Source organism: Poecilia reticulata, linkage group LG20, assembly GCF_000633615.1.
Source record: "Poecilia reticulata strain Guanapo linkage group LG20, Guppy_female_1.0+MT, whole genome shotgun sequence".
NCBI lineage: Eukaryota > Metazoa > Chordata > Actinopteri > Cyprinodontiformes > Poeciliidae > Poecilia > Poecilia reticulata.
Window position 1 is genome coordinate 6,698,697 of NC_024350.1, and position 21,299 is coordinate 6,719,995.

A 21,299-nucleotide genomic window follows, 5' to 3' on the forward strand; every position below is an offset into this window, starting at 1 on the left:
ATACTCTTTCCTGATTTTGCTCATCAAATCACCAACTTTATTAAAGAAGTTTGTGTGCCAGTGCTGATCAACATGGTGGTTAGATACACACCCTGTTGAATGGTAAACAGCTTCCATCCATACAGCTGAACTCAGAGCAGGGCGCAGAGACGTTTCGACCGCCAGGGGGAGCTGCTGAAACGGTTTGATCTGGAAACAGGAACATGTTTTAGCAAACAGATATTTCAACAGAGCATTGACAACTGTCACATTACTTCCTCTTCAGTGTTTCCTGTGTCAAATATTGTGTAAGAAATTAATTTTCCAACTCCTGCTGAAACTTGAACTTTCCCCTTAGTATATTTTCCTGTGACTTTACAGGTCATCACACCAAAGGGCATAATTATGAAGTGGAACACCAAAGAATAGATGATTTACAAAATGGTTTCCCAATAAAAATCTTTTTCTCCAGTTTTACTCATATACCCCTAAATAAAATGCAGGGCAGACAATTTCCTTCAGAAGAACTAAACTAAACTAAACTAAACTAAAAAAAAGAAATTAAAAACTATTATATAACTTGCACTGCTTCAAAAAAATCAAACATAGCCTGATATTATCTGCTTCCTGAATACTTTGGCAATGAATCAACAATGTCAAATTTTATTTTCGTATTACTAAGGCTCTTAACTAACTTGTTTCTCCGAATCTGGTAGTCCCTACAATGCAAAATAACATATTGTCTCATCTTCGCCACTTTTTTCACTTTATCTCCCTCTTCTCCTCATGTAATGTGAACTCACCACACACCAACTCATCGTCGCCGCGTGGGCAGTCTGGGACGCCATTGCAGACTTGGGTCACGTTCACACAGGTGCGGTTGTCACATGGGAAGCTTCCCGGACAGGATGGTATCTGAGCGGAGCCTGGGAGATGGACAGTTCGTTTCCAATGCAACAAAACTTTAAAACATTTCCTCTGTGGATCCGACACGCTCACACGAGCATTTCTACAAACTCACCACAGGTGTTGACGGTCTCATCGGATGCGTCTCTGCAGTGGGGGGTTCCGTCACAGAGCTGCTGGTAATCCACGCACTGGTCCCCACTGAGGCAGAGCGTCTGGCCCGGTCCACAGGGAGCAGGACACTGCTGCTCATCACTGCCGTCCACGCAGTCCGTTTCCCCGTCACAACGCCACGCCTGAGGCACACACTGACCCCCGCTGGCACACCTCAACTCATAGGACCTACAAACTGCACAAACGGAGCTTTCATTGAGAAAACTTGACATTTATCTTGGAAGATGTTAAGTTAACATCACTTTAGAGATGCACAGAAGTCTGATCCTTTGTAGATATATATATCACTTTCTGTTAGATTAGGATTCAGAAAACGTTTGAAAAGAGCCAAGACTCAAAAGCTTCAAAAAGTATTTCAGGGCATGTCTCAGACCGTCACTCCTGCCTGCATCCTGTAGTATTTTGGTTTTGGAACTCTCTACTCTGAAAATTTATAGAAGAAGGTGTGAAAAAAAAACAGAGGTTGTTTTTCTGTGTTGGTATGATCGACATCCAGACCATCAGCTGGTCTGTGGAAGACCTTCACAGTCAAACAACAACTGTGTGTTGAGACTCTAAACATATGCGGGGGAAAAAAATTATAATTGTACCAATTATTGGCTGTTACAAACAAGAACCCACTGTTTATTATCCATTTTCTACAAACTGGATGATGAAACATGAGGAAAACTTTAAAAACTTAAAGATGAATACCACCTTTAAGAGTAATAATATCTAATTGATTTATTTAGTCATTATTTCGACCAGTTATTTATTTAAGATCATTTCGTACCTGAAGATGGTGTGACAGGTGACGGAGTGATTCCAGCGGAGCAGCTGGTTCTGTTCTCATCCTCTCTGCCCGGACAGTCCGCTGTTCCATCACACAGCTTCGTTTTGGCAACGCATGAACCATCGCTGCAGGCAAACTGATGGGGAGCACAGGTCACTGCAAGGCCAAGAAAACACACAACATGCTAGGTCACTTAAATTTAAGACACCAGAATATGCCGTTTAAAAGAACATGAGGTAAGAATAGAGAAATGAAGCTTTTTCAACACTTTTAAAGGGGTATGCACATTAGCAGTGTCAGACTTTGAAATACTTTCGACCAAACAAGCCAAATCAGCTGTGTCTGGTTGGTGGCTGATGCACCAAGACAAAGTTTGGGATTCCTTTTCTGTTCTATTCAGACTTGTTGATGCTTCCAAAAAAGTTAGTTTAAGAATTAGAGAAGTTAAAAACTGAAGTATATGAACCATTGACTGCATTGTTTTGCATCTATTCCAGGTCGTTTTTTACCCAAATCTTGTGCAAGCTAATTCCCTAGCCCCCAGCATTGAGCATTGTCTTGTCTGTAGAGACAATAGAATGTTACTGTTCACCTTTCTTTGGGCAGACAGCTTCATCTGTTCCTGAAGGGCAGTCTCTGCGTCCATCACAGAGTGTGTGTGCAGGGACACACTGATCGTTGGGACACTGAAACTCTCCTGGTGAGCACACACACCTGCAAATCACAGAGTCTGGTTGAGGTCCTTAAAAGACCAGAATATACTGTTTAAAATGACACGGCCATAATATGAGGTCACAGAAACAATAAGGAAAAAGCTAGCTGCGTGGTTTTCAGTAAATCTTAAAAAACACTGCTTTGTTTGAAATATTAGCATTATTGACACTGATTCAACACTAGCAGACAAATTATACAAAGGAACCAATTTTAGTCTCTTAGATGCTCAAAAATGTGTTTAAAATCTCAAAAAGTAGAATAATCAAAGGAAAACACACCCCCTTTCATCACTGAGGTCTCCACAGTCATCATGGCCGTCACAGCGGTGGATGTAGAGGATGCAGCGTCCTCCTGGACACAGGAACTCCCCTTCTTCACACACCACACCGCAGTCTGAATGGGTGATAGATCACAACACAAAGCAATAGAAGAGCAGCTCATAAAAACACATCAGCAACATAAGTGAACATGGATAAAACATACCATGAAGTTAATTTATTAACCAGCTGGGAATCACATTCTCTGTGTCAGTTTACCTTGCTCATCAGACCCATCAGCGAAGCCACAGTCCAGCCGTCCATCACACACACGGCTGGCTGGAAGACACTTTCCGTTGGCACACTGAAACTCTCCGAGAGGACACAGAGGCGCCGGGGTGGGGGGTCCGCAGAACTCCTCATCCGATTGGTCAGCACAGTCTGGGTGGCCATCACAACGCAGAGCCAGGTTCAAACATGGTCCACTGCAAGGTCGGGGTTATCTTACTTAATTCACTTCAAGAGTTTTAGTCCTGCAGAAAGACTGACTGTAAAACCGACTCAAGTCATGACAGAAAATGTTTTATTTATATCAAAGCTGAAACGATTAATCGGATTAATTGTGACGAGTCAATTATTGAAATACTTGTTGATCAATTTGATAATCAATTTGTTGCTAACAGGAGCAGACAGATTTTTAAAAAAAGGCATTTGCTGAAGGAACAGCTCAGTCAGAGCAGTAATTAAGTATAAAAATTTAAAAGGATTTTGCAATTATGGTAAAAAAAAAAATCTATCTATAAATACGTTGCACCTTGGCCTGTCACAATAATCAATAAATTAAATATAGATTTATTGGTAAATTAAAACAAAGTCAATAATTTCTATTGGCATGATTTATCATTTATCTCTTTCTATCAAAGGCTGGATGATAAAAGTCTTCACTTTGGTTCTTTAGTCTCAACTAATTGAAGGACAATTTTGTTTACAAAGAGTTCACAATTCATTTTATTTGTTGTGTTGTTTATTTTGGATATTTAAAAAGTTTTCCAGTTACATTACTAATCTTTCAGAATGTGCTTCTGCATTATTGTTTTGCCAATTATCATCATATTACTTAAAATAGTCTCAAAACAACAATATTATTCTTTATCACGATAACGTCTGGAACAATTCATCGTCCTACAAAATTTGTTATCGTGACAGACCTGGTTGCACCCAGAACTCTTAATACGGCAGGTTTAACTTGACCTGGTTCAAATTCTGTACAAAAAATAATAATAAAAATCTCCTATTCAGGGACTTTTGCTGTCCAGTTATTAATCGGCTGGGCTGCGTTTTCACATGTTGATGTCAGAAGGATTGTTTTAGCTGCAGGTCAGGAATCACCTCGGGCTGCTGGAACATCTGAACTGCTGTGGGGAGCAGGTGGTTGGACAGACCTCATCCGAACCGTCTCCGCAGTCGTCCTCGTTGTCACACACCCACTGAGAGAAGATGCAGCGTCCGCTGGCACAGGAAAACTCTGACTCCAGGCAAGGAGCCGGGGGAGGAGGGCAAGACACGCCCTCACAGCGCCACACGCCCTCTTCACAGGAACTGGACAAAACAACAACAGCTGTCAGATTTCCAGCCCATCTGTTTCTCTAACATTAAAACAGATCGATTGTTTATTTTCACATGGTTTTAGACGGACGGACCAGTTCTGGCAGTGATTGGTGATGGCACTTCCAGGTGGAAACATGGAGCCTTCCCATTCACAAGGACACTGGGTGGGTTTTATACAGCCATCACCTGCGGAGCGATATGAAGCACGTTGTTCTGAAATGTAAGCTTTGCGAACCTTATCTGAAAAAACTGTAAAGATTTTCATTGTACATATTTTACATAKTTTTATAGGGTACTCTTTGAAAAGTTACAGTAAACATTAACAGCAATATTTTGTCTTTTTTAGCTTGACATAAGAGAAAAAAAGGTCAGATTTTCTCATTCATTTCTAAAGTAACAGTTCAAACTAAGTATTTAGCTCCAAATTACGCAAACTAGTTATTTAATTTGCTATTTATTTAGGTTGCTGACACAAAATATTTAGTTAAGAAGCCATATATGTAATTTCACATAAGTCAGACTGTTAGAATAAAAGCTGGGTTTTGTTAATATCCAGATAAACTACTGCTATGTAGTTTGTAGGTCCCTAATGGACCTATTGTAAATAATTACACCTTAAGTAGCACATCTTTTTGTTACCGTGTCTGACTGTGCCAGCAGGGCAGAAGCAGCCCTCCACACAGAACAGCACTCCACACTGAGAGTGTGGACTCTGCTGGACACCGGGGCAGGACGGAGTGCAGGCTGGACCACATGGATCATAGAGCTGCCCTTCATCACACTGAAGAGCTGCAGGAAGTGGAAGCAGAAGTTCCTTAACGACAGGCTCACCAGAGGACAGGAAAAGTTAACCAAACAGTGGTTTGTGAAGTACAAAAAATGAGACCATCAGAAATCATTTTTAAACTCTTTTCCTTTAACATGACATTTATCCTGTACACAATTACTCTCGGTTAACCCAAAAATGTTAATAAGCCTCAAACATGAACATGTAAGAAAGTAAAAGTGAGGATGTGACTTTGTTACTTTCTTAGGAGAATATCTACATGTGCATAATTATTGGGCAAACACTGGGTTACAAAAAGATATTTTATGGAAGTTGTCTATGTTTTTCCAACTGAATTTGGACTATTTTGCACCACTGATTCCATAAATGACATGCATTTCTCTCAATCAGGTCAGGTTTTTATTCTAATTTGATTTACAGAAATCCGATCTTCTGACTAAATTGATTCATTTTTGTGACTGCATCAGTTCATTTCCATTGATATTTCTGATCCAAGGAAGGTTTCAGGACAAAAAAAAATAGTTTTCTACCAGAGTGAATTAATTAAATGTTACAAACGTGGATTTCTGTAAAGTGAATAATAAACACTGATAAGGGTAAGCACATGTGAATTGAACATTAGTTCAGAAAGTTGACCTGATTGAACAAAAGCAAAGTGATTTTTGGATTCAGTTAATCAAAATGATCCTGAGACAGTTGGAAAAAACCCAGACAATTGTTAGGATGTTGTGCAGAATTATTATGCAACTAAATGAAAAAAATATACTCTTCCTACTCACCTTCCTGTTTTCATCTGAATATGTGAGAAGCTCAAAGCTCTTTAAAAATTATTTCTGACATTTAAAAACAAAATCAGTGATCAATGAAGACATTTCTTCTTAATAACAGCGATCAACCAGTTTCTTTCACTACGCCATTAAACGGCAAGTAGAACTGAAAAACATTTACAATGTTCAGGTCAGACTGAAATCCCCCAAAACGTTATTAAACAATATGCTACGCTCTAAATTAAAACCATACCTGAGCATGTTTGGAACAACTGAAACATCAGCAGAAACAAATCTAGAGAGTGGAGCTGGAGGGTTGGATTTATGTTCAACTTAGGGTGAAAACAGTTGGAAAATGATTTATCGTAATCTCATGTTCTCCATATTGCCATTAAAAAAGAAATACTATTAAAATATCATTTGTGTGTAATTTTGAGGCGTGTTATTTGACATCGGTGTGTTTGGTGTGTGAATGAGACGTACGGCACAGATCCTGAGACCTCCAGCGGATGTAGACTCCTCTCCGGTTGCACTCCTCTGCATATGAAGCAACAGCTGTGCAGAGACATTCACAGTCCCCACCGGAGTCACAGCTGAACGCGCCAGCAGAACAAACAGAACACATGCTCAGCCTTGGAGGAATTACAAACTATGTACCATAAAACAAAAGAAAACAAAACAAAAAAAACTCCCCAAATAATAAAAACAATATGGAAAGGAAACCCAGTATTTTTGCTTGCAAGGCAACAGCACAATACAGATCTCAAAGCCATAGCGCTGTGATTCGTTGTGTCACTCACCCACAAGCATCAAAGACACACCAGTCATAATACTGCTGGAAGGAAACCTCAGCATGGCAGCGTGAAAACAGCTCCTGAGTCAGCACTGCACACCTCTTCCTGGCCCAGGTCACTCTGTGGGGATTCAGCTGGAAAGGCAACAACCGTCATCAGAGGTGCTTTGTGCTGCTGGGGGAATGAACACATGGACGGATGTCCATGGTGAACTTACAGCGCAGGGATCTCTGACATCCTGGTTTTCCACGTCGGGGCAGGAAGGGCTGACCTTCCACGAATTTCCAAACAACTCCGGCGTGGACTCCACGATGCCTTGCCGTGTTGTGAAGTCGTTCTCCGTGTCTCCATCGAAGTTCCCGCACAGGCCTTCCACCTGACCCCGCAGGTGGGGCGCCAGGCGCACGTACACACGCATCCCTGGTGGGAAAAACAAAAACAACAACAACAAAGAATTAACTTCACTAGCAAAAATCATGAAAAACTATTACAAAAGTAAACCCTGATCAGGAAGTCGGCCTACCTCCATCCCAGAGTAAGGTGATTCCTAGTCGGGAAAACAGAGCGACAAATATGCCGGCTCTCTCCAGAGCCAGACCGCTGCCACTGTAGGTCTTTGGTAAGGAAACAGGCATTCCATTCACCGTTACTGCTTTACCTGAACGCCACAGACGAGACACATTAAGTCACCAAATTACCTTCCTGCTTCCTAGGAAACATATTCTGATGAAAAAGATTCATATTCTGTACATTTGGCTCTAAAATAATCTTAAATGTGACAGAAAAAGCTGTCCAACTGAAGGTTACAAACTGGTTTCTTTAAGAAATCCTTGAATTAAAGTTTAAAAATTGGAATCAAACAAACAAAGGCGTTCTTATTGGTCATTTCACCAATGTATGAACACAGACAGAACCAATCCTGTAAAGGCTGCAGTGATGCCTTTTGAGAATGGTAATATGGGTTATTACTAGGGGTGCACCGATTTATTGGCCAGCCAATTTCCTTAATTTTGGGAGATCAGTGATTGGTCAATACTTACACATGAAGCCAATCTTATCCCTGGATCTTTTCTACCTCAGAAAAGGTCTAGAAATCAACCTCTGTCCTTTTCTGCTCTCTCCTGGGAAATGTTTGACTGACCAGCCGACCATGACCCAATGTTTACAGTTAACAATAGTCACTCTACTGATGCCAACTCAGCAACTTTCTTGTTATTTTTAGTGACATTCCAGGCAAAAAAAAATCGGCATTGGCCAAAATCGGAATCGGCAGGCCCATCATTTTACAGATCGGTAATCGGTAAAAAACTGCAATCAGTGCAGCCCTAGTCGTTACCCAGGGTGGCATAAAAAATAGGAGAAAAATGGAAGTTATGTGTAAGTTGTGGCCCAAACTAGTTTTCCATTAGTTTTCCAAAAGTAAGTCATTTTCTTACTTTAATTGTTTGCCAGTTGCACATGAATCACATGGTTGTCTTTTATGTCAATCTTTCATCAAGTTTTTCCCCAAACAGCGTGTGTGTGCATGCGTGTGCGTGTGTGTGTGTGTGCGTGCTACCTCTCAGCAGGTGTATGACCGTATTTCCGAGGCTGAGGGTGACCGACTTGGTGCAGGTGACGCCGGTGCTGCCACAGGGCACGTTCTCCGCCGTCACGCTGAACAAGCCGCTGTTCTCCCGAGCCAACACGTACTGGCAGTCACCCAGGTACGAGTAGCAGCGGCCGTCAAACGTCACATAGTGTGGATCTCCGGTGGCAACGCACACACCGGCACAGACGGTCTGGGAGCAGCGCCAGCGCCGCTTCTTACACACACTGCAGGAAAGAAAAACATACAAAAAAAAACAAAACTTTGTTTGGTGGAGTAACAGGGTGGGGATACCAACCCGCAGCTGTCGATGTTACCATGTGTTGCAGTCTTTAATGATGGTGTCATTGGTGTAATAAAGTTGGCCGTTATGGTGACATGGACACTCCTCTGGTGGAACACAGCGATCCTCCTGAAACGTGTGAAGATGCACAGTTAGAACCACAGATCAGGTTGATCTGAACCAAAATAAGAACAGATATCAAATCAGAACTAAAGAACCAAAAGCAAAACAAAAACAACCCAATGCCCTGACAGAAAATGTATACCAGAACAAAACCAGCTTTAAAGACTTTCGCCTGCTTTACTGTGTTATTCTGAACTATTTAACTGGGTTCTACTTGCTGAGTTGTTGCTGAGTCCATTCTCAAAAACAAGTGCATGTGAACATGTGTTGATATGCGTTCAAAAAAAAACAAAAACATAAGAAGTCCTAGTTCCAGTTTTCCTCAAGCCAAGTCATGAACGGCACACAGATGATCTTGTGAGATTAATCGTTTTGTTCAGACATGCAAAATCCTGAATGTGGGAAAAAAACTGAAACTGAAATAATCCCTACAACATCCATAAATTGAACACGGTGGTGGCAGCATCATCCTGTTGGATTGCCTTCTATCATACTTTTGCAAGGCAACAGAGGACCAGCTGCTTATCTCTATCCTTCCTCGAAAGAGCTAAAGTGATTTTTTACGTACTAGAGAGACAGTTCCCTGAGGACAGACGCAGCCAGACAGTGGCTCCCTGCAGCTGGAGTGTGAGACGCTGGACACAGGCTGATGGCCAGGAGGCTCCAGACTGGAGCAGGTCAGGAGGCAGGAGCGTGGAGAGTAGACCAGAGAGTGGGGGCACTGTTGTACCTCCTCACAGAACTCCTGGGTGCAGTTAAACACTCCCTGCTCACACACGCTGGAAAGCGAGGGAGAATAATGTTAGATGCTCACGAAAGTTTGAAAAGTTATCTGAAAACTGTAACTCCTGCATGTGAGGCAGAAAATAGTTCCAGATAAACCTGCTGAGTGGACTGAAATGCATCCCTGATCCTTCATGCTTGCTACATTTCTGCTCGCTCAGGCAGGTTTACAACACATCCATAAACGTTCAAGTCAACAAAACGTGCTCAGCTTTTATCATAATCCTTTTACTGCCAAGGACTGTCGCTCCAGGCACTAAATGTATATGGTTTTGTTTATCTGTATAATCATTAGCCATTTCACAGTACAGTGAGTCAGCTCAACAGACAGATTGCTGTCAGCAGTAGAAAGACGATGTCTACTGCACATAATGCTTAGAGTAGATATCGGATCAGGCGGCTCCGTTCCAGGTCTTAGAGGGCAGTTTGAAGAGACTCCATGTGTTGTGATGTGGTGAAGAAATGCAATGAAATCAACCTATCCTGGTTCAGGGAGCAGGATCATAGAGTGATTTCATCAGAGCTCTCCCACCACAGGGTCTCCTCTTCAGACAGAAGGTGGCTTCGTACTCTCTGAAAGAGAGCGATGCTCTAATGGTAACATTTTATACATTTGCATAGTTTGTTTTACTTTTATCAACACAAAAAGCATTAGTTTGAGATTTAAGGTCAGTAGTGGCTTGATAAGTCAACTGAACGGACTTTAGACTAGATCAAAGTCTGTCGTTGTAGGTTAAGTGACGAGAAGTCGACTTGCTAAACATCTTTTCAGTGTCACATTCTAGTTTCATGTTTAATTCTAGTAACTTTGAACAGCTGAATTTCCACACCTCACCTCCACCATCAGATGGTGAAAGCGGCACATATAAACTCAGCATATCAGAAAGTTGTTAACTTTCTGATATGCTCTTACATATCAGACATACAGCAAGGTCAGACAGTGATCAGGCCATCTAGTGTCTTTCTATTTCCTTTATATATTGATATTGATCTAGTCTACCATATTTATTGGTCATCATAAATAGGGTGCTAAATAATACCCAAATTAGATTTAATGTAACTGTAATGTTCAACTAGAATCGCTTCATTTCATCAGATCTAACAAAAAACTGTACATTTAGTATTTATCCACTTTTGTAAAAATTACACCAAATGATGGATTAGAGAATCAGAAATGATTGATAAATGGCCCAATTGTTTCAGCTGACTGTAGGTTTGGGGACTATGATGACACTGGAATAAATATACTGTGTTTGGTGAACCATCTCTATGTTGATTTGGCCTTATTGTTTTTGGATCATGACTCTTCCCCAATAATGAACCACCTTCGGTTTTCTGGCAGAGGCTTTTCAAATGTCTACTAAAGATATTCTGATCATTTGAAGAGACAGAGATCCACAGTGTCAAAGATCACACTTAACATCAAGCAGGAGGCAATTTTCCATTATGTGTAATAATGACAAATCTCCCTAGAGGATTATTGCTAAGAAACTCAATCTTAGTATCATCTGACCAAAGCACATAATTCCACCTGAAGTCCCAATAGAGTTTTCAAACTCTGAAAACTCTACTTTTATGTGTAAAGCACAAGATAAGTTCATCTTGGAGTATTTGTGTGAATATCCTACACTGTTTTCAAGACGTAAAAATTAAGCACTGTTGTTCACGTTTAGACACAAGTTAAGAAATATCTGACTTGACATCATTTGTGTAATTTCCTTCCCCTCTCTACATACCAGGTGTTGCAGCCTTTCTGCACCACAGCGCCTGCTGAGTACACCTTGTCTCCTTCCATGCAGGGGCACAGAGAGAGAGGCACACACTGGCCTTGCTGGTCCTGCAAAAGTCCTGCAGGACACTGACAACCTGGAACACACACGCCGCGTCCTGATTCAGAGCTGAACTCGTCACAGCTCCAGCCCTGACGCCGGTCTGAGCAGGAGCCACCGCAGGCACGACCACACTCCTGGTACACCTGGCCCCCTGTGCACTGGACCGCTGGGTAGGAAGAGATCTGCTTTTAACATACGTGCATCTGGGAGGCAAACAATTATTTTAAATGATGAGAGCGCAACTTGGTTATAGGTACCAGTTGTTGAATGAACTGTAAATAAAAAAGTACTCTTTTATAAGGGGGCCGGGGAGCATCTTACGGCAGAGTGTTTGGTTGCGCCACTGGACTGTGACGCCCTCCTGAGCGCAGTGTCGGCCGTAGGCAGTGAGGACGGTGCAGTGACATGATGTCCTCTGTGGATCACAGCCACACACCTCCGACAGGCAGAGACGAAAATACGGCTCCCTGTCCACTACGTCATGACACAGCTGCAGGGTAGAGGTGTGAGGATTGTTTGATCAAGAAGAGAGAGGTAGGACGACAAAACTCTCTTCATACACACCGACCTGAAAGACCGGACTATGCATGATGGCACACACTGTCTGGGCGTAGATTCTCCTCTGGGTGTATGTGGAGCAGGGATCAGCTGGAGTTCCTCCAGGCAGGGTGCAGGGCTCACTTGTGAATTTCTCTGCGAAGGATAAAACATTGTTCTCCACATCTCCCTCTGGGGTGGTAAAGTCATCATGCTGGCTCCAAGTCAGAGTTCCACATAGACCACGCACCTTAAACACAACACGTGCATCCATTCACCACTGCTAAAGGGACATTCGCATAGAAATGGCTGCATACATAGTAACTTGTTTTTTCCAACAGGTAACCAAATAAGCATTCAGAAATCTGTTTTTCTAGAAGTGGATGTCTAAGAAAAGGACCACATGTGGTCTCAGTATCACCTTGTTGGCAAAACCAGGCTGCAGGCTGATGAGGGTAAAGGATCCATCTAAGTACCACAGAAGCTGGGCTCCAAAAGCCTGGATGACGATGAAAGAAGAGGTGGCCTTGCGCAAAACCAGGTCTCCAGTCGCCACAGGCATCATCTCCCGTTGGCCATTCAGAGTCACGGTGCCTAAAAAGAACAATACTGTCCTGAAACATAGGCTTTGAGTGGCTCAGGTAGTGGGAGTCCATTCTGTAAACAATGGGTTACAGGTTCAAACCCCCATTCCATCTGTCAAAGTCATTGTGTCCTTGGGCAAATCTGAGAATGAAACTATGTGAAAGGTGAAAGTGAATGGGCCTAAATATGAAAAGACTAAATAAGAATCCACTCTGGCACAGTTAGTAAAGTTCACCAGTGAAACACTTCGTTATCACCCCCCACAATTGTTGAATGTGTCACTCTGCCTTATCCAGTGAACAAACTGTACTGAGCAAAGGTCTTTATCCAGGTCTATTTCCCCACATTTTCTTTCCAAGAAGCCAGATGTTCTGCTCATTTCCTAAAGTCAACTTGAACATTAGTTTCCTGTGTTGCCTAACATCTAGTTTAGCTACAGATATTTTTTCCCCTCCTTTTCAGTTTAGTCTGAAAGGATGAACATGTACCTTAATGTAAAAGCCATTGCAAAGAATTTTGAAAAACACCACTGTCACATCGTATATTACTATCAGGATATTGTTTTTACTTGGCTTCCCACTTTAAAGATATTAAAAAATAAATAAGTACACACCAAATTTGACTGAAATATAAAACACTGATGTTCTTTTAATTCTGTTATTCATATTTAGTTCCTTACAGTTACTCAGTTAGTCAACAGTTTCAACACTATGACATATTTATGGTAACTCACCAGTGTGTGTCACGGTGACTGTTGTGTGCAGAGCCGTCACTGTTATCTCCTTCAGACAGCCCGTTTCTCCTCCCGCTGCCCCATTCCCAGCTGCACACTCTCCACAACGCACTCCCACCGCCAACTTCCTGTCCACAAAGTCCTGGACACAAAGATGGGAGCAAACAGCAGTAAGCATCCACCCAAATGTCTTAGCATGCGTCACTGTGTGCACTGTCGTTTGTGTCTTACCTCCACAACGATGAAAGGGCAGTTTCCACCAGGCAGTGCATACCGTTTTTTGTCGAATGTGGTCACCTGCAATGCCCCCATCAGAGTGCACTGGCCGGCGCACTTCTCTCTTGTACACTCCCACTGACCCGCCCTGCACACACTGGGAGAATAGGGACACATTATGGAGGATCAGAATGAAAAACATGCAAACAGCTTTTCGGGATGCTGTTGCAGGACAAGTAGAGTCATTTCTCACCAGGTGTTGCATCTCATCTGTATCCTGTCCCCAGGCTGGTGGATGCGCCTGCGGTGGAAACAGGGACAGTCTTCTATTTTCAAGCAGAGACCCTGGTAAAGGTAGCGATCAGGAGGACACTCGCAGCCCCCCACACACTCCTCTCTGCACTGACCCACGGCTGCAGCAGGCCCCGGGGGGTGAGGAGAAGAGCAGCTCGGAGGACAGGAGGACACACAGTCTGAAAAGACCTGTCCTCTGGGGCAGACACGACCTGGAGGGACAAGGGACATTTTGAAAAAACACAGTCAAACAACCAAACTGCTGCTTTTGCATGACTTAATGGAGGATAATAACATTCACAATTTTCATCTCTAAGTCAAATACTAAAATCTTATATTTCTGCACCACATAGTGCTGCGGTCCTCCACATTATGATGACGTGTTGTTCAGCACACTCCCGGGTGTAGCTGGCCAGGGTGTCACACACTGCAGCCTGCCTCTCTTTGGGTGGGAGGCTGCAGTACAAGTACTGACAGCTGTCCATGTAGGCTCCTGGATCCACCTGTGAGTTAAAGACACAACCTTTAGTCATTTAACTATAAACCACTATGGTTTGAATAAAACAGGCCTGGGCGATCAGGTTCATAGTCGTCTATTAATTTCACCAAAATGTTTCTTCTAACTAGCCCCAGTGAGTGACCCAGACAGAGCAAAGGATTAGGGCAGGGGTGGGCAATTCAGGTCCTCAAGGGCCGGTGACCTGCAACTCTTAGATGTCTCCCAGGTTCAACACTCTTCAATCAAATAGTTGAATCACCTCCTAAGTGCAGCCAAGAGTCGTGTTAATGACCTCATTATTTGGGCCTCAGACCATGAGAACCTATTCTTATGCAAAGAATGTATCTACCACTATCCATTTAATGCATTTGAAGAGTTTTGACATTATATATAGATTTATTAAAGAAAAACTGATGTTTCAACACATTTATCTCTCTTAATCATGGTTAGCATGAATGATTTGGAAATGTTGACAGGTTTTTAGAAGTACTAGATTTTATGGATTTATATTCCCTCCAATAACATTCATATTAAGCATGTCTAAGCATGCTAGGTGATCAACACCAACAATGTCTCCTCTCTATGGAGACCTATGGGTTTTCATTCTTTTTTTTAAAAAAAACTCTTCTGTCCGTTTCCAGGTTCTTTTAGGTAATGATCTAAAACAATTGATCAGGTGATGAAAAGACTGTTTCAGGTTAGAATCCAGCAGCAACCGGGATAATAAAACACAAGATCTGTGTGAAGTGTGTATGGTTATTAAAGATAAATCTAAACTGGTTAAACACACCATCACCAGGAGAAAATTTAGTAAAACCCGGAGATTAGAAGTAGGCCACAAAGTTCTGATGAGTGGAGTGTGTGTCTTCACTTCGTTTCCCGGGTTGCTGACCTGGCTGTGGCAGTGTGTGAAGGGTTTTTCCAGCAGCTGACGACACACTGATTCTGCCCGCTGGTGTAGAGCGGGATCTCCTGTGACATCACAGCTGTGGCCAAGCTCAGCTGCATCACTGCAGTCCTGATGGACCATTAACCAGCCTCAGTCAGTAAGGCCCCACATGTGAAGGACATTTAAGCAACTACAGCTGTATTTGTACAACTTTTGATGTTAACAAAAACCATCGTAATTTAGTAGAAAGAGCCAAACACTAAACTGATCAATAAAAGTGATGAAGACTCTCTAAAGGAATGTTTAAATGACGGAACCTCGTTGTGCTGGTCCGGAATTTTCCATGAGTTTCCAAAACTGGCAGCGTATGAAGACACGTCTCCAGCCATGGTGGTGAAATCATCTGTGATCGTTCACACAGACAGCAATTCAAACGTAGCTTAGAGAAACCAAACAAAGTGGGAAACTGCAGCGCACTGTAGTGAACATGCATGTGGGAACTCTTACCATCAGCATTGTTGTTAAAGACTCCACAGAGACCCCTGGTGGTCCCCAGCTGCTCAGAGGTCACCGTCACATACACTGTGTTGACCATGTCGAACTTCACCCTGACCCCCACCCCACTCTCCACAAACACATAGTCCCCAAGCCAGTGGACGCTCACTCCTAAAGGCAAAGAGAAAAACTCTTCATGTAAGCAAAATGCATGATTTCTGATTAACAATAAAAATCATTTTTAAAAAAGCATTTTCACAAATATCAATATTCAGGGTTGAATGGTGGGAAACCAGGCCAAGGGGAAGACTGACCACTAGCTACAACTAAGGGATTTTAAATATATATATTTTAATGCAGATCAGAGTAAACTTTAGATTTTATAAAGCTTGTTTTGGACATGAAGCTGCACCAAAGGAAGCAGCTAATGGTCAAACTGACCAAGTTTGACCAAGCAAGGAAAGAATAGAAATCAGTTATCCTGACATGACTTCCAGCCGACCTGCGTGAAGCAGGAGTAACAGGATGGAGTATTTAGAGATAAAAGTATAAGCACATACACCTACAAGTAATAGGTAATAATAGTAATAATAATTGTTTGTTTTGACTGACTCTCTGAATCTGCAGGTCTTGTTATTGCACATCCATATCAATCAATGTTTGAATAGAGGTTAAAGGTCGAGAGGACAGCTTCCATCTATGCTCCAGTGCAGCAGTTGGCTACCATGGAAACTGAACATGAGCGATTGGTGGTGCGGCTTTGTTAACTAGGGTGTTTCCTTCAACATTAACATACATGGCCAACGTTCCACCTCTCTCAACTTCTGTGTGATTCCAAAAGCTTTAGCATCACTTCATCAAAATGCTCTGGATGAGAGAGAAAACTAAATGACTTATTTATTTATGGCAAGAGATGTTACAATGGTTTTTAAATATATCATTACTTACTTTTATTTTGTTGCTATTTTGTCATGTTTCAAATGGCCAAAAAAATCAATTTTAGGTAAAATAAGAATGAATGATAAAGCAGCTTTCAAATGATGAATTCACTTATTAAGAAGAAAGAGTTGTATAAACATGTTTGTTAGAGTAACTTCCCTTGTGATTAACCACAAAAAGTACTATCAGTTTTATTAGCCCCATTCCGGTCTCACTACATCCAGACCTCAAGAATTAAAATATTCATAGGTTGCCTGACAACCTAAAGTAGGCTAATCTTGAAAATCAACATCATATCATGATCTAAATAAATTTAAGACTTGATGAGACACGATGTCATTGATATATATCATTGTGGAAAAGGTTTTGAAACTATTTTTAAGGTTCTGGGACTCCAGTGAACCAATGAGTGATGCAGTCCAGAAATGAAGAAAACTGTTGTTTTTTTTTGTTTGTTTGTACCAAGACAAAAGTGGAATGTTATTAGAGTTGCATCCCAGTACATCTTATGTAAAACCTGGACAGCATTTCAGAAACAGAACCAAAACCTAAAATCAAACATGGTGGACGTAGTGTGAAGGTTTTGAACTGCATTGCTGCATGAGACCCTGGATGATTTACTGTGATCAATGGAACCAGAAATTATATTCTCTTGCAGCGAATCCAGAAGCAGAAAGTCCAGAAAAAAAAACTTTGCAAATAGTGAGGTAGTTCCGCCACTCCAGTGGGGCTGAATTCTATCTCAAAGAGTGAACCAGAATTCTTCCAGTGGTTTAAAAGACTTCTAGTCTTTTTACTGCAAATGGCAGCTCAACCAGTTCTGGGGTTCAGGATGTTAGAGTTTCCACATAGAGCCAGAAAATGATTGATTTTTCTAATAATTGTCTTACCATTTTGAAATAGTGGCTCCCCATTTAGAACAGGCAGGCTGTTCAGTGTTACATTTTTATGGTGAATAGAAACCAAATCCAGACCCAGCATCATCCTCAGCGCCTGAAATGATATTTGCACAGATATTTGATTATTATTCACAGATGTGGTCCAAAGATGTGCTTTGTGCGGACAGACACTCCATCCTCTACCACAGGATGGGTTTGATTGGGAATGGTCACCTTGTTACAGTCTCCTCTCTGGTCACAGATTGTACTGATGTAGACTGCCCAGGTGCCATCGGTAGATGAGGCCAGCAGGTACGTACAGCTTCCCTGAAAGTGGAAGTGCTTCCTGTCAAAAGTGCGATAGTGGGCTCCTCCCCAGGACACACATGTGGCCGAGCCCAGAGGAACCCTGGCAGTACCCAGCAGTCCGCTCCGCACCAGAGGAGAGGACTGGGAGTCTAGAAGTGAGGTAGAGAGGCAGTGCATGTCAGACATTCTTCACAAGGCTTGGTGTCATTCCATTCCTGTGTAGCTGCTTCAGACCTGGCAGCAGAGTGTAGGTGCAAGTCAAACAGGTTTGGTCCGAGGCGTTCTTCCAGCTCAGACCCCACAGGGTGCTGCAGCATTGCTCCATCGGCATGAGCGAGGAGTTATGAACTCCTGGGAATTTCTCACAGTTCCATGTGGAATAGCACTGACCACGGACCCCAACACCTGAGAGGCAAAGGAAACGAAAGATGAACATGTAGCCCTTGTGGTCATTTTGACAGCAGGTTTTACGCAACTTTTAACAGTTTTTTTGTTTTGTCTTGCTTGTTTAAATCTTAACACATTTTTATTGACTTCATTTACTGCCATCATGGCTTCATGTAGGAGCAGACCAGTGGTTTCTTCTCTGCGTTCACACTGCAGCTTGAAGTGACTCAATACCGATTTTTTTTTTTGACGTAATGCGACCTGTATCCGATCTTTTCATGACAGTCTGAACAGCACAGGTCGGATTCTTCTTCGAATGTGACCCATATCCGATACGTCTCTGATTCAAATGCGACCTAACGTCCAGGTCGCATTCATCCGAAGTGAACGTCACGATTCTCAACAAATCTAACTATTCTGCGTCCTGATACGCGCACAAGCGGGAAGAAAAACAACAACTATGACGGACTATAATGAAGATTAAGTTGTTAATATGCTGCTCCGGCCGGACAACAACTTCAAATATGTAAGCTAAGCTCCACCCTTAGCCTCCATGTTTACTTCCGCAAACAATGAGTACTTCTTTTTGTGGCAGTTATCAGAACACTGAGAACGCTGAAGCTATGGCGCCCTCTACTGAGCATGCAGGACACTTTCAGGTAGTTTGCCCGTTCAGACTGCAGAACGCGTACAGGTCGCATTCTTGGCAGTGTGAATGGCCCCGGTAAAAAAATCGGAATTGGGTCACTTCAGGCTGCAGTGTGAACGCACCCTTACCCTGAGAGCAGTGAGGTCCTCCCCAGCCCTCACAGCAGGTCCTCACTGTCTTATTCACAGCTTGACTCTCCATCTCCGGCGGTCTGAGAACAGAAACGTGCAAACTAAACCATAAACCATAACATACACAGGTTGTCTTAAGATTTATATCTACAAGGAAGAATTTCTTTCCACTCATACTATTTGTTTATTAACTAACAAAGAAACAATTAATGTTTAAATGATATTGTCGTTTTTTTATTATTATTATTTGAGAGAGAATTTCAAATAAAATTCAGAACAAATGAACAGCCTCACTCAAAAAGAAATCATGATTTTTCTGACTTTACATTTGTGTCACAAATAAAATATTCTAGATCATCAAACTAATTTTATATCAAAGATAAGCTACGTGAATAAAAAAATAGTTTTCCCAGTGATGATATGTGGCTATGTCACCCTGGTTAACAGCTAGACGTGCATCATGCTGCATATTATGGAATCAACCTGAGACCAGGTAAATACAGGGTCAGTTTGGCCGATACAGAGACTGATACTGATACTGATATCAGAACCGATATTGATACTGATGTCAATAACTTCTGGCATGTGGTATTATTAATTTTGTATTTTATTTAATGCTACATTTTCGAAAAACGTTACAAAAACAAACAAAACAAATCTGAAAACATATTTGGTGAACAAAATGATGTATTTGTAACAGAAAAATTCTGTTTAAAAGAAAAACATGCAGTGCCAATCCAAAAAAGTGGATTTGCCCATCAATGGTCAGTAAAAATCATTCTATAATATGACACATACAAAGACTTTTGTATATTTTGTTTGCCTGACTCACATTTAATCATCAGAATCTCCTGCTTACCAAGTTCTTGCCTTATAAAGGAAACATGTCCAACAACTTAAACATTATATTTTCACATGAGAAGACGTTTTACAGAACCTTCTGCTCAGCTTACTTGTACAAGAAGCAGGACGCCGTCTGTCCCTGCTGTTTGTAATATCGAGCGATTCCGTCGTCCCCTCCATGCACTGTGCGCATCCTGTCCACATCCAGCCTCCATCCCTGGGTGTTGTACTGGTACACTTCAGAGCAGCCCACTTCCAGCTGCAGTCGTGGGGACAGAACCCACTCCACTCTGTCTTCCACCACACGTTCACACCAGTGTCTGCAATGGGAGATAAACGGTTAGAGACAGGATTTCCAGACCCATGGCACTTTTTTTAATTTTCTGACTTTTAACGAAGAACGTTTTTAATGATTGGAATTGAGAGAGGCATCTTGGATATTAAAGAACAACTACATAAAGGGAGTACCCTACTTATAAGATATTTACTTATTATTAAAGATTTTTTTATACATTTTATTTTGGAATTCTTCTCAATAATCAGTAGAAAAATCTTTTTAGACACCAAAGACATTATCAGATTGTAGGAATGACCAGCTGGGCAACTGCAAGAATCAATGTCCCTTCCAGCCACAGGAAATATTTCTTTAGCAAACATCTTAAGCCTAAATATATTAAAGACATGTGAACAAATTGTAACTCAGCCATGTCTTCAAAAAAATCTGTGCATTTTTAGCCATGAAAAGCAAAGCAAAAGGATTCAGTCAGGCGAACTGCCAGTTCAAAAATCTGAAAAAAGCAAAAAAATTAAATTTTTGTGTTGTATTTTATTGGTATATTATTTGTATGTATAACTATTTTAAAGTGTTGCAAGAGAAAAAAACAAAAGCTGTATAGTTTAATGACAGTTAGCTGCTTTTCAACTAAAGATTTGGAACATGTTAAAATAGTGGGACGGTATTACGCTACTAATTTGTTTCTGTAAAATTATGTAACCTTTTGTAAAACTCATTTCTCGCTTAATAATATTGGTTATTGGTTTGTTGATGTTTGTCATTCAGGAAGCAGGAGCTCTACTTTAACTCACCCAGCTCCCACCACCAGCTGCAGACCCAGCAGAACCACAAGACCTGGTTCCAAGTTCATCTTCGTAATGTTTGACTTTACAGCTCCTATGGAAAGTCGACATATTTTCATGTTCCATTGTTACATTCTTAAACTGAAATCCTATTATAAACTTCACATCATTAATCGTCTCCCTGTTATAAAAGACAAAAACAAATTCACAGGCAGTTCAAGACATAAAACCATAAAATTCAAAAAGGTTTACAGCCTCGTGAAGAGTTGTTGGCAGGTAATTTCATTTTATACAAACAGAACATAACACCAACTAAGACGATAAAATAGTTAATGTCTTCACACACTGATAAACAGGAACGCTCACCTTAAAAAACAAGTGTGGGATAATATTTAAAAGTCCACCCCTCCCAAAAAAGCTATCAGTGTGTCTGTTGTTTTTCTTTTCCTTATTCTTCCTGGTTTGAGAGTA

General features: G+C 41.6%; 1 protein-coding gene across 1 annotated transcript in view; it reads right to left on the reverse strand.

Moving 5' to 3' along the window:
* The window catches only part of sspo (SCO-spondin), a 77,411-nt gene extending 56,112 nt beyond the window's left edge, over positions 1–21,299 (reverse strand). The window contains exons 1-35 of the mRNA XM_017301762.1: positions 21,195–21,299; positions 20,838–20,922; positions 19,862–20,071; positions 18,906–18,988; positions 17,976–18,146; positions 17,667–17,890; positions 17,445–17,547; positions 15,628–15,786; positions 15,438–15,523; positions 15,124–15,249; positions 14,079–14,235; positions 13,692–13,944; positions 13,454–13,595; positions 13,223–13,364; positions 12,326–12,498; positions 11,936–12,154; positions 11,689–11,857; positions 11,272–11,533; positions 9,321–9,531; positions 8,664–8,758; positions 8,317–8,573; positions 7,282–7,416; positions 6,976–7,178; positions 6,765–6,892; positions 6,448–6,557; positions 5,050–5,199; positions 4,503–4,596; positions 4,192–4,401; positions 3,082–3,287; positions 2,824–2,938; positions 2,424–2,545; positions 1,832–1,987; positions 1,001–1,234; positions 783–905; positions 92–189 (exon numbers count right to left, since the gene is read on the reverse strand). Coding sequence (XP_017157251.1) covers positions 92–189; positions 783–905; positions 1,001–1,234; positions 1,832–1,987; positions 2,424–2,545; positions 2,824–2,938; positions 3,082–3,287; positions 4,192–4,401; positions 4,503–4,596; positions 5,050–5,199; positions 6,448–6,557; positions 6,765–6,892; positions 6,976–7,178; positions 7,282–7,416; positions 8,317–8,573; positions 8,664–8,758; positions 9,321–9,531; positions 11,272–11,533; positions 11,689–11,857; positions 11,936–12,154; positions 12,326–12,498; positions 13,223–13,364; positions 13,454–13,595; positions 13,692–13,944; positions 14,079–14,235; positions 15,124–15,249; positions 15,438–15,523; positions 15,628–15,786; positions 17,445–17,547; positions 17,667–17,890; positions 17,976–18,146; positions 18,906–18,988; positions 19,862–20,071; positions 20,838–20,896 — 5,385 coding nt within the window. The 5' untranslated portion in view covers positions 20,897–20,922; positions 21,195–21,299. The remainder of the gene's footprint in view (positions 1–91; positions 190–782; positions 906–1,000; positions 1,235–1,831; positions 1,988–2,423; positions 2,546–2,823; positions 2,939–3,081; positions 3,288–4,191; positions 4,402–4,502; positions 4,597–5,049; positions 5,200–6,447; positions 6,558–6,764; positions 6,893–6,975; positions 7,179–7,281; positions 7,417–8,316; positions 8,574–8,663; positions 8,759–9,320; positions 9,532–11,271; positions 11,534–11,688; positions 11,858–11,935; positions 12,155–12,325; positions 12,499–13,222; positions 13,365–13,453; positions 13,596–13,691; positions 13,945–14,078; positions 14,236–15,123; positions 15,250–15,437; positions 15,524–15,627; positions 15,787–17,444; positions 17,548–17,666; positions 17,891–17,975; positions 18,147–18,905; positions 18,989–19,861; positions 20,072–20,837; positions 20,923–21,194) is intronic.